General features: G+C 41.3%; 1 protein-coding gene across 7 annotated transcripts in view; it reads right to left on the minus strand.

Annotated features, from left to right (window-relative positions):
* The window catches only part of LOC115162163 (fermitin family homolog 2), a 79,745-nt gene extending 71,094 nt beyond the window's left edge, over positions 1 to 8,651 (minus strand). For 3 of the 7 annotated variants that reach the window (XM_029713198.1, XM_029713200.1, XM_029713195.1), the window contains exons 1-2: positions 8,416 to 8,650; positions 6,603 to 6,760 (exon numbers count right to left, since the gene is read on the minus strand). In XM_029713198.1, coding sequence (XP_029569058.1) covers positions 6,603 to 6,759 — 157 coding nt within the window. In that variant the 5' untranslated portion in view covers position 6,760; positions 8,416 to 8,650. Of the gene's footprint in view, positions 1 to 6,602; positions 6,761 to 8,415 lie in introns of all 7 variants that reach the window. The other 4 variants (XM_029713202.1, XM_029713201.1, XM_029713199.1 and 1 more) reach the window with 2 other exon arrangements.
* Between the last annotated feature and the right edge of the window lie 5,327 nt (positions 8,652 to 13,978).

Below are 13,978 nucleotides of genomic sequence, written 5' to 3' on the forward strand. Positions count from 1 at the left end.
CGTTAATACTTCACTAGGATTTGTTAGGATGACAAAGGCTACTGAAACCCCTCGGATTAGATGGAGGTGATGCCCAGCAATGGAAACTGCTCACGAGGTGGCAAATGATCATGGTTTACTGTGTGAAATTGAGTAAGATGAAGATGACGACAATGGTAACTATCAACGCAGCAGCAAAATCTCATGTTTGAGTGTGAAATCAAGTTAGACCATTTTAACCATATTTGATGATGAACCCAAAGTTGATAGTGAGTCAAAGTCTCAGAAGTTTTACAGATAAACTAGACGTCCTACAATGGTTGATACAGTACAGTGTGACAATTATTCCATCTTCGTCAAATAAAGTCCACAGCTAATGTTGTTTAGTCAGATGTTGGTTTCCCCTTCTTCGATTCCAACAGAAACGCTTTCAAAAGGAAGCACTTTAGATAAGAACAAAGTAATAATGTCCAAATTTAGCAGACACAAACAAGTGAAGTAGTGAGTGAGGGGGCAATCAGAGGGGAGGGTTCTTCATCATACAGCCTGAAATACCGTACTCCTCAGATCAGGGGGGAATGAAGACTAATCAATGGCAAAGTGCTTTCCTGGCATTTCACAGTTGAATCCATTCTGCTGTACTGTAGTTACTAGCTCCCCATCTGAGCCTCTGATGTAAAGGGGTTAGTCACTGCTTATAGAAGGGGATGGAGAGGACTGAGGGAAGACAGAACACATACATGATGCATGTTAACACATGCCCCCACCCACCATACACAACAAAAGAACTGTGCTAGTAAAGGGTTGTTTTGAATGTGGGCTGTAAACAGTAGCTGTGAAACCACCATGAGGAACTCAGAATGTGTGACAATGCAGTGCAACGCATGCCACGGACTGCACCCTTAGACATGAACAGAATCACAAGGGATTTTGAGAGAGACTGGGACAGGACACCCTGTGTGTCTGTGTGCCATAAGTACGTGGCATTTGCGTGTGTGTGTTGACAGACTACCTTCAAAAGGATGCCCTCTAAATTAACCTCCCTACACCAAGACAACCATCTGACTATCATTCAAACAATCAGAGTCCATATGCCTACATGTGGCCAAAGCACTTGAATGCAGTTCAGTCTGTACTCAACTATTCAACGATGTCACCAGTGAGGTGGGTGGACCAGGAGGCATGAAAAGAGGTCACGTACAGCTGGGAGAAAGCACACACACACACACAGAGGTGGTGTCTTTTCCCACAATACACCAGTGTCACACGAGAGGGGTTTGTCCATAACAGTTTCATCATGTGAGGCTCCCATGGTCCCACTCTATCCAGTGTAAGTTGTTGATTTACACTAAATGTGGATAATACTTGATCATTACGTCATCATCTCATTACCACTACCGGCTATACCACTGCTGGTCATATGTACAGTATTTGAACCAGGCCAAAAGAGTAGCCATGTGTCAAGTCTGCAGGGAGACTGGGTTAATGATTACAATGGAAAACAACCTGACTAGACCTATTTGAATGTTCCCATGACATCTAAGGTGCACCCAAACACCAACATGTCAACTATGGGGGCAGTTTGAGGATAACCATAGCAGCTACTTGAACTTTTTAACTTGCCAATCATTTAAAATCAAATTGTATTTGTCACATGCACCGAATACAACAGGTGTAGACTTGTAGTGAAATGCTTACTTACAAGTCCTAACCAACAACGCAGTTAAGAAAAATAAAAAACAATTAAAGAGCAGCAGTAAAATAACAATATACAGGGGGTACCGGTACAGAGTCAATGTGCGGGGACACCGGTTAGTCGAGTTAATATGTAGGTAGAGTTATTAAAATGACTATGCATAGATAATAACAGAGTAGCAGCAGCGTAAAGGGGGGGGGGGGGGGGCAATGCAAATAGTTTGGGTAGCCATTTGATTAGATGATCAGGAGTCTTATAGGCTGGGGGTAGAAGCTGTTTAGAAGCCTTTTGGACCTAGACTTGGCGCTCCGGTACCGCTTGCCGTGTGGTAGCAGAGAGAACAGTCTATGACTACGGTGGCTGGAGTCTGACAATTTTTAAGGCCTTCCTTAGAGGGGTAATTGAAACAAACACTACAGAAAGAGATGGCTTAAGAAGTATGTGTGACTGGAGGGATAAGTCAGTTAGCTCAGCTGCAGTGCTTCTACAGTTCACGGTGTATTTTACTGCTATCAAGAGGAGATACTGAAGCCACTGGTGATTAACAATTATTTGGACAATCAGCAGATGTGGCTGTTGCTCCTCTCAGATGGGTCTCCTCACATGCAGACAAACACACAACCACGCCACAGTGTTGCTTTTATTGCTTTCACATAGGATTTACGATATGTCTTTAAAACATTTAAAATGTTTATATATGACCCCATTACAAACAGGCCCATTTTTTAACCACATTCTTGCCTGCATATGCTTTTTATACCTTGTGTGCATACCGGTGGCGAGTGGTAGTAGGGGTGTGCAGATGTGGGTGGGCGTATATTTTAATAAATCTATTGAATATACACCATCAAAAAGAAATCCATTATTAATGTGTTTCGGCAGGTCCTAAGAAACATAAGACTAAAAATGTATTTTCAAAACAATACCATATTTTGTTTCATTATGTTACGTCCAAATGAATAAAATCAATAGTTAATTAAAACAGACAAGACACACCTACCCCAATCAACACATATTTTGTAGTGAGAATAACAAAATACACATATTTCCCACACAACTTGCATCATGGGAACATGTAAAAACAATATATTTTTTTAAATAGATATTTTGAAACAGAGCCCAAGCCCATTGTTTTTTCATCCACGTTTCATCCCTGTACTACCCTCACCCCACTATGTTAGGGAGCAGGCATAGGGTCTTACATTGAGAGTGTCTTCATCATGATACCCAGAGAAAATTGTAACAATCCTATTTTCAAAAGCTTGCGACTCATGCTCATATTTCACAACCTTCGCGGGCTTGTGTGGTGGTCTATATGCGATCAATCAAAATAAATAGATCTACACTTGATTTAGGCTACATTATTGCATGCTAAATGTTCCTGATCAGTGAGATGAGCAAACGAATAGATGAGCTATGCCACCTCCACTTATTTTCCCAGACAGAAACCAATGAACCAAATAGCCTATACATACGGAGAGTCAGTGAAACAAAATCCCATTGATTGAGACAAGTAAGTGGGGCTCCCGAGTGGCACTGCATCTTAGCGCTAGAGGCGTCACTATAGACACCCTGGTTCGAATCCAGGTTGTATCACAACCATCCGTGATTGGGAGTCCCATAGGGTTGCGCACAATTGGCGACGTCCAGGTTTGGCCACTGGAGGCCCTCACTGTAAATAAGAATTTGTTCTTAACTGACTTGCCTAATTAAACACAGGTTACATTTTTTTTTTTTTTTTTTATATATATATATGAAAAAGTGAAGTCGCAGGCTTTTGGTAGGGAGTAGGCCATGGATACTAAGAGACTGCGAGTGAAGAGCAAAATACACTTGTTAAGCTATAAAACATGCTGGCAAAACGTAATAAATGAGCCAACTAGACAAGATGATCAAGAGCAGAACTCACCTCAACTGAGCTAACATTTCCACAGCTTAATTGTAGCCTAACCAATATCCAAACAAATAGTGAAACACAGATTGCTTTGAGACAAGCGTGGGGACTCGTCTTGATAAAGCAATCAAAGCTGTGCTGAAATGATAATCTAGTTCACCACACGTGGGTAAGCTTTTCCTTCACATTTATTACAAACAATTGGATAACTGGGAGTTTGGAATTTACAGATACCATCTGTAAATAGCCCATCCAACTACCTCATCCCCATACTGTATTTATTCATCTTGCTCCTTTGCACCCCAGTATCTCTACTTGCACATTCATCTTCTGCACATCTATCACTCCAGTGTTTAATTGGTATATTGTAATTACTTCGCCACCATGGCCTATTTATTGCCTTACCTCATTTGCGCACACTGTATATAGACTTTTCCTACTGTATGTTTGTTTATTCCATGTGTAACTCTGTGTTGTTGTATGTGTCAAACTGCTTTGCTTTATCTTGGCCAGGTCGCAGTTGTAAATGAGAACTTGTTCTAAACTAGCCTACGTGGTGAAATAAAAGTGAAATAAAAAAACGTTCAGATATTAAGAAGAGGAGGAAAAAAGGTTGGTGATATGGTAAAGTTAGGGAAAAACATGTACAAAACATTAAGGACACCTCTTTCCATGGCAGACTAAGTGAAATATGTGATCCCTTATTGAGATCACTTGTTAAATCTACTTCAAAATCAGTGTAGATGAAGGGGAGGAAACAGTTTAACGTTTTTTTTAAGCCTTGAGACATGTATTGTGTATCATTCAGACGGTGAATAGGCAAGGGGAAAAAATGGTGCATTTGAACGGGGTATGGTAGTAGGTGCCGGGTTCACCGGTTTGTGTCAAGAACTGCAACGCTGCTGGATTTTTCCACACGCAACAGTTTCCTGTGCATATCAAGAATGGTCCACCACCCAAAGGACATCCAGACAACTTTAGGAAGCATTGGTGTCAACATGGGCCAGAATCCCTATGGACGGCTTTCAACACCTTGTAGAATCCAAGGTGGGAGGGGGATGTAACTCCATATTAGGTAGGTGTTCCTAATGTTTAGTATAATCAGTGTTCGTTTCAGTGTGACAAGAACAACTGACAGTCACGGTCAGCTGAACCAAATTATTCTAAACCATGGACATCAAACCACACACACACACAGCTTGAATCCACTGGAGATAACTCACAAAACCAAAAGGTAGCCAGGACCAAGCACAACATGATTCACGGAATCAGAATAGTATCATAAATACAAACTATTGACCAATAACAAGAGCAGTAAATTAATTAAATACTCGGTGTAACAGAAGGGAAGCCTTCACAGGGGGAACTTACAGCTTCATACATCCACACACACACCCCTTCTGGTGATGTGCAGTTTGCAAACGATTCATCCTTTTTGAACGACTCTTTTTACTGACTCGAGAGTCAAGATTAGTTTTTCTGAGTGACAGCAGGATTAATACGCACTCCTCCGGCTCAGCGGCTCCTTAGACTTGCTCCGACCAACAATTGCCCGTCATATATGCGCGCAGGAAAACGGATCATGCAGCACAGAGAAGGAAAATACATATTTAGAACTGATAATTGATCTCATGGAGTAGGAACAAATGTAATGATCAGATTATTGGATGTTATGAGGGACACAGCTTTGTAAAACCAAAACATACACACAGCCTTTGCTCAACAAACTCGAACCATTGGGGTGCTGCAGTTCGCAAACGATAGTGCTTATCACCCTCACAGCAGTCAAGCATTCCGCCAAGAGTCATTCACAATATAGTCCGGATACGGCCACAACTAAACCTTCTTTGAAATGCATCAAGAAATCATCTTATTTGTATGCCTAGCAATCAACACACGTACATTGTTTAAAGCACCCTTTTACAAGTCTCATTCACAAATGACAGCTCCAATAAGCCCCTTATGGTGAACGAGAGGCTTGTAAAATCATGACTCTTGAGTTTTCAGTTCATCGTTCACCGGTAGGGGGTCTTGCGTACTCTGGGCAAACTAACTCCAATGAATGAATGGAGTCAAAAGATTTGTTCTTTTGACTGATCGAGACAAAAACATTTGAGTCAGTAAAAAGAGCCTCACTAATGTTTCCCCACATGGTGCAGCAGCAGCAGTGCAGCAGCAGTGCAGCATGTGAGCATGGTTTAGATGCAGCACAAACGACCACAGAGAACAAAGGCCACAATTATACTGAGCTTTAACAGAAGGGCTAAAAAAGGGAAATGTGCAGACCAGGGAAGAAAATCTTGTGCAATGGAGAAATGTTGGGTATTCGCACGCCTAAGACACTGTCAAGTCCCAAACTGCACTGCCATCATGACGTTTTTCACCATGAAACAACCCAGTGTTCAGCATGCTGAAACAGAGTTCATTCCCACTCTGTCCAATCTCTCACTCAGAAACTTGGAAAATGGCAGCATAATTCCATTGGATGTTGCTAATCATGTGATAGAATGTGAGAAGTTACAGTATATCCATATGATAAAACATTACAGGCCAGATAGATTCTGAATTCCCATTTAAGCCAACAGAGTAGCCTGTATGTTTAGTATACGTCGCTCACAAGTTGCTATTATCTGTTCATGGTGTTTAGATGAAGTCACATTCCAGTTGTCAGTTGAGCAACAACGTTGCAAAGAAAATAATTTACTGTCTCACAAATATGACTAGATAACTGGCAGACATAATCCAGCTGCAGATGGGAGGCAGAGGGGACAGGGGCCAAAGAACATTGCCTCGTGACCGACTATGGCCTTCCTCCCCCTTGGTCAACCACATAAGGAAAACAAATGTAGAAATTGGCCATCTGAATAGAAGCACAAATCAACAGAAAATACAAAATAAAACATTGACAAATCAATATGCAAATGTTTCTATTCCAATACTTTGAATAAGATGGGGAATAAAAACAGGACATAAGCACATTTCTTCCAGAAGAAGCTGGACATAAAGAGTGCAACACCATTGAACATCTCTTACCGAGTTTCTCCACGAGTTTGAGCATGACCCCACCAATGTGGATCTCGCCGGTGACCCTCAAAGACACGTCCCTGTGGAGGTCTGTCACGTGCATCTTCAGTTCCCACGTCCCGTCCGCATAGCAGCCATCGGGCATCCGTATACCGTCCAGCGCCATCCTTACACAAATCACACAATTAGGAAAAACTGCCCAAGAATAAATACATCTTTTTTTTACCAGTTGAATGGAAGTATCAAAATTGTGCTTGCCATACACTTGTGAAGTTTGTCATATGCAGACTGAAAGTGACTTGAGGAAGCACAGGACACAGACCACCATAGCCGATCTAAGTGTTTTGATCAAATGTTGTGATTGTCCATAACTTCAACAGTTTCTGTTTCTTGAATCATAAAATGTAAATTTTCTTATAGGCCATTTGAAGCGTGCTTTGGCTCTAGCCAAGGCTTCATTAGCTCTTGAGAACACAAGGGGCACAAGATGGCTCACAGCCGGTCCTTGTCTTTGGTTCTCAGCTGATGGTATGGAGGATAGCTGGCTCCATGTGAACTACAATCCCGACGTTGTTTTAACGTTTAGAAACGTTATTAACCCGCGGTAGCGATACGGTTTTGGAAACATTTGGAACTTAACTTTCAATTAGGCAACAAAGAATCTTTCAAATAAATAAAAAAACACCTACTGTGCGCAATTTAGCAGTCGCACCCGGCTGCTTTCACTCACTACCTCAGCTATGACATTCTCTCACCTTGCGCTCGCATTTCCGTTGGACCATTCCATCCACATTTGCGGTTGGATGGCATGTTTATCCAAATACAGGCGGTTGTAACTTTCCTGAACTGTGACAGTAAGTGTATCTGTTGTATATGAAAAATGATATGCAAGTTAAGTTCCAAATGTTTCCAAAGCTGTATTGCATGTGAGGCATATTTGCGTTTGGACAGAGCATTTGGGCAAGCGTCGGGGCATTTGCCTCACAAGGCTGAAGGGACATCCAATGGCTCAATGTAATTGGAGTCATGAATAAGTCTTAAAGCGGCAATCAGCAATTGAAACAACGCGAAATCATCCCCGCCCCAGATTCGACAAAAAAAAATGTGGTTGAGGGATGGGGTTGGAGAAATGTAACCACTCAAATTCAGACATAACTAGAGATGCAAGGACTGACCATCCATGATATCAACATTATAGTTTGAACAATGTTTTGAGGCTATAGAATGTGTTTACATTGTTTTACTTCAATATTTGGAAACAGTCAAACGTATATTTTGGGTTCTGATTGAGTACGACAGTTGATCTAAGGTCATGAGGCATTACATTATCAATGGGTACATACCAAAAACAATTGATATAACAACTGCAGATTGCCCCTTTAAGGCTACATGTGAAGGTCGCAATTAATCGATAACCAAAAAAAGAACAAAGGGTACCCGGCCTAAATTATGGCAAGCTGAACTTCAATAAAAATATTCTCCCGTCTTTGTGTTCACCTGCTTTTTCTAACGGTAAAGACGTCCTGACAAATATGAAGTTGATTACGTAAGCAGCCCCATACAAGAACTCATGAGAGCACACAATCTGGTCAACCAGTGTAACTCACTGAAATATGTCCATACATGACAAAAACTAATACGTTTGAACGAGTAAAAGGGAGTTCGAATCGTACATTATTTACCAGATATAGTAGGCCTTATAATCTGCAGTTGGCGTACAAAAAAAATCTATGTTTTCATATTCCCGAGCGGCAGAGTGCGCAAAAATAACTATATTTATTGAGCTTTGAGGACGTAAATTATATCGGTTGTGTCCACTCACCTTCTCAAATACACCAACCAAATCCAAAAACACACTTAAACTTCCGATGTTTCGATAGTCAACCAGATTTTCTAAATAATGTAGGCTACCTGGGTCTTTTCAAAGAGAATATCCCAAAGAACTCGTCCAATTGAAGTATCCCAAAGTGCCTCCTGGCTTCAGCTAATGGAGTCCAGCCGTCTCTCTTTCTCCCTCCCTCTTTCCACCAGATAACGTCACTCACTGCTCCAGCTCCAATCGACTTTTCCTTTCAAACGGTTCAGCAGTTCCCCTCTCCCAACGTTACCCGCCCCGTCATCACCCTGCTCCTTCCATACTTATTTTATTTTTCATTGGAAAGGGACTTGTGTGACGCGGGAAATTACATACAATGTCATTTTTTATAATCTCGCAGATCTTTTCTAGCCCCTAGGTTTAGAGTTTCAATGATGTCCCCAACCACGCACTCTTATTTAGACATACATTGGAAAAGTTAAAACTATGCTTTTGTATGTCGTGTTTTATTCCATGCTTTCATTCATAACTGACCCACTGTGGAAAATTCAACAGTTTGGTAGCGAATAACAAGCGCATAGAACCGCTGCTGCATGCCTTTTATGGAAATAGTATGGCGTTTGCGGTGGCACATCCGGGGACCGCTATGGGGTCCCCGCCGAGGGAATTACACACAATTACTAATTTAGAACACACCGACTAAAGCCCCCATCTACAGTATATCAAATCCAGCGACTGAGCTCACTAGTCTTAAATACGTTTCACTATTAGCTCTCACTGGTAAAGATGTTACAACATGTCCAGTGTGCAGCCATAAATATGATTTGGATATAGGTGCTGATCACTCCTATTGATGAAACACGTAAAAGGTTTAACATAACAGGCATTGCACTCGTTTTCCTTAAACTGTGTCCTACCCTCTTATCAGACCCACACATTCTTTCTGTTCATTCTTTTTCTTGAGCTAAATAAAATAACAAGAGAATCTCTCTCCCTTTATTTTCATTTCTGGTACATCATTAAAATGCCAACATCAGGAGTCGATTGTAGGCCTACACTTTGACAGATCAACAGTTTGGCTGTGAGTTGTGGCTGACTGAAGTGAAAAATAATCAAACCCCTTTGATGGATCCACAACCTCAGCTTTGAAAGAATACCCCGTTGAGTGTTCATGGATAGTAGTTATTAGTCATTGTAAACTAAATAAAATACACATCAATGTGTGGAATTGTACAGATTTTTCTATCCACACACTGCCTCCACCACTCTAGAGAATTATATATTTAGCCAAACTACTCATTTGTTTGGCTTTGTTGATGTGCATTCAAAGCCATAGCAACACAAATGGCTAGTTTGGCAAAGATTGAGCTGCTGTCCATTTTTTTCCATTGCATCTGCTCTTCTGTACAGCAGCACGCTCTCCTGCTCCAAGTGGTTGGCGGTAAGGCATGAATCATCAGGGTTTCTGTCTCTCCTCCAGTGTTCTGCTCTCACTAGTGTCAGCTCTCCAGCTCCAGCTAAGGAGTTTGGGCCTCAGACTATGGTCTGCATTGAAACAATGTATAACCTTTCTCTCCTGCTGCTCTGACCCCCTCGTTAGAGTCTGGCAGCCGACCCATTGCCTTATAAAGGCTGTTTTAATTGCCGGGTAAACATTTGAGTCAGATGCAGGGAGCGCAGGAGAGTGGAGCTGGGACTGGTGTTGCAGAGGAGAGGAGAGAGACGGTACACTTAGGTGGAGTGGAGCTTGCTGTGGAGGGCCCTGGTCTGGTTTCGCTGTATAATGTCTGGCTTTCACACAACACCAGTGGTGTCACTAAAATAGTCTCAATCAATTCCAGACAGTTAATTACTGATGAGGAACGTGTACTGTGTCTTCTAATGAAGTTCACAACAGCATCTGTAATCAAGTGGATATGGCACTGTCCAATAGAAATGTTACTTTGTACAAATCAAATGACATATAGCCTACAATCACTGTTACGGAAAACCATCCTAGACATGGACATATAAGCATACAGTTAGAAAGTATATTACAGCGTTATAGCATGGTGTACACACAGTAGTTTACAATTCACTGCCAAAGTATTTGTGTGTGATTTAACTAGGAGTTAGTACTGCACAAACTAAGAGAAGGGCAACTCAAGTACATCACCCTATAAATCCTTTCTTATAGCTCAGACATAAGGGCCATGGCAGGGCTGATCAGTAGTAACTAGTAACTGAGTAACTGTCTCATGCTAATTGCCTCATTGTTAATGGAGAGAGGAAATAGACTTGGAGAGGTCTGTGATGACCAGATTGGTCAATGGGGCCATTGTGTTACTACATGGGGAGGTATGCCATCTTGTGGACAAACCTAGAACAATGGGAATTGCAGTTTTTTGTTGTTGCATTCACTTAACTAATCCTATCTCTGCTTTATAGATATTTCTTAACTGCATTTGGATTCTACTACAGTACCACATTAGATACATAAAAAGTGTTAGGTCCACATCTTCAATCACACAAAGCTCTATTCATTAACTATGAATCAGCTATTGTGGTGTGGGTGGAAAGTATGTGTGGGGCCGAGGAAAGAATTTGATGTACGGTTCAAAGGAAACAAATAGCAGTATTGTGCTCCATCAAAACCGGGAGATGGAAACTAGCGAATCTTTCCCATTTAATATTTGGAGAATATCTTCCTGCCTCAGCCTCGTCCCAGACCTCACTCCCACACATTTAAGCACTTTTCATTCAGACAGACCAGACGGTCCAGACGTCAGTACTTCCTCTCAGATATCATCCTTGGGACATGACAGAACAACTTTAGAAGCAGCAGATGGGAGAAGAATACAGAATAAAAGAAGCCATTGTACATAAAACATTTTTTTTTAATAAAAAGGAAATAGCGTTTCAGATGGCAGTTTGAATCCATTTCAGGCATGGTGGGTTATTGCCCAGCTCTAGGGACAGTCACTTTTCCAGCAGAAATCCTTTCAAAATCAAACTAACAAAGTTTTAAACAGTCTTATTGAAAAAGGGTTCGTTCATTCAGTCGACCCAGGCAATGCAGACATTCCTAGATGATGGTACCTCTCATTCTGTGGACATTATCTGAAAGGTGAAAGCGCCAGACCATCTGATCTGATTGAAGCTTCAGGATTTCAGAGGTCTGTTGGGAACACTGCAATAACCCCCAAGAGAGACACATTCACATTTAAAATGACCACATGGGATGCAAAGTGATTCAGGTATCATGTTTCTTTTTGCGAGCCATTAAAAAAGATATACTGAGATTGTTTAGTTTTGCATATTGTTCGTGGAAAAAGCATCTAAAGCTGAGTAACTCTGACCTGAAGCCCTTTACTAGTGGGAAAATGCCCTTGGATTTCAACATGCACTGTTCATACTAGCTTAGCCACTAAGAGTGAAGCAGACAGAATAACTTAGTGACATTAAAGAGATATTTGGCCACCTGCTGGATTCCGGGATCTACGTTAACACTACTACATATAAAAAAAAATGGTAATGAAAAATGTATTGGATAAAAAAATATATAAATCAAAAAGAAAGGATGTATCTCGGTATCAATGCAAATAGTAGGCACCTGAAGGTCACTTTCTGTTTATTACCTTCTCAAGGTTTCTGAGAAGAGTTTCTACTGGCTTGAACCTCTGAGTGACAGCTCCTCTGTCCAACCACAGACTGAAACATTGACATGATCTCTCTTTTGATTGGACACTTGAATTGCATACAAAAGGAGCTTATCAGACTTCAGACTATCCATCTGAACAGAACTGATTTCACCTGTGTTTTGGTTAGATTGAAAATTTGCCCTGTAACATAAAATGGAGGCTACATTTCAGATCTCCGTACAGGGATCTACATTATTCCTGGTAGGACTAGAAGATAAACTTAATGACAATAAGGTAAGTTACACTTATCAAGCTCGACTTTCACATGGATGTACGTCTGTCACTTGAATGTCCTACTGACATTGTGTGAGCGTCATCTGAACGTCAAGTGAGTCAAGCCGTTGTTCCTCACTCACTGGAGCCAAAGATGTACCTCATAACAAAAACAAACAGTTTGCCACACAGCACCATTCAATTATTAAACCAAAGACATAAGGTCATTTTACACCATGCCCAAACCAGACGCGTCACGTGCTTTGCAAAATAAATGTACACATACATGTTATTCAATCATTGCACCCATACTGCCAACGAGCGTGTGCGTTGCCAAGCGCTAAAATAAAAGTTGATTCTATTTATGATGCAGAACGCGCTGCAAGTTCTGCCTCTCCCATCTCCTCATTGGTTTTTAGAAGCATATACCCACGCACCATCTTCTCATTGGTTTTTAGAAGCATATACCCACGCACCATCTTCTCATTGGTTTTTAGAAGCATATACCCACACACCATCTTCTCATTGGTTTTTAGAAGCATATACCCACGCGCCATCTTCTCATTGGTTTTTAGAAGCATATACCCACGCGCCATCTTCTCATTGGTTTTTAGAAGCATATACCCACGCGCCATCTTCTCATTGGTTTTTAGAAGCATATACCCACGCGCCATCTTCTCATTGGTTTTTAGAAGCATATACCCACGCGCCATCTTCTCATTGGTTTTTAGAAGCATATACCCACGCGCCATCTTCTCATTGGTTTTTAGAAGCATATACCCACGCACCATCTTCTCATTGGTTTTTAGAAGCATATACCCACGCGCCATCTTCTCATTGGTTTTTAGAAGCATATACCCACGCGCCATCTTCTCATTGGTTTTTAGAAGCATATACCCACGCGCCATCTTCTCATTGGTTTTTAGAAGCATATACCCACGCGCCATCTTCTCATTGGTTTTTAGAAGCATATACCCACGCGCCATCTTCTCATTGGTTTTTAGGAACATATACCCACGCGCCATCTTCTCATTGGTTTTTAGAAGCATATACCCACGCGCCATCTTCTCATTGGTTTTTAGAAGCATATACCCACGCGCCATCTTCTCATTGGTTTTTAGAAGCATATACCCACGCGCCATCTTCTCATTGGTTTTTAGGAACATATACCCACGCGCCATCTTCTCATTGGTTTTTAGAAGCATATACCCACGCGCCATCTTCTCATTGGTTTTTAGGAACATATACCCATGTGGGTGATTGAAAGATGAATTGAGGTCAGTTGTGGTAATGCACCTTATTATAAATGCTAAGTTGCCAATCTCCATATAAAGTCCAAGGAAAAAGAAGCCTGGATTGAGAGATGACTAGAAAAGATTCGGTTGACCGTTTTATGTGTGGATTAATTGTAGCAGTAGAGGACCTTGCAATTCAGGTCAAATAACAACTCAATGTTTATATCCCAGGACAAATTAGCTAGCAACTGCAAGCTAGCTAGCTAAATTGCCATAAATGTTTAATGCTTTTCGACCTGTCCCCAAATTAATATAATTGGGTCAGAGTTTGTTTTGATATTTCAACCTGCGTGTCGTGATCGTGTTTGGTGTGGGGGGACAAAATCAATTTGGGTGATAAAGATGCTGTATTGTGTGAGTGTGGACATGGAGTCTGTGTGT

Source organism: Salmo trutta, chromosome 25, assembly GCF_901001165.1.
Source record: "Salmo trutta chromosome 25, fSalTru1.1, whole genome shotgun sequence".
Lineage (NCBI taxonomy): Eukaryota > Metazoa > Chordata > Actinopteri > Salmoniformes > Salmonidae > Salmo > Salmo trutta.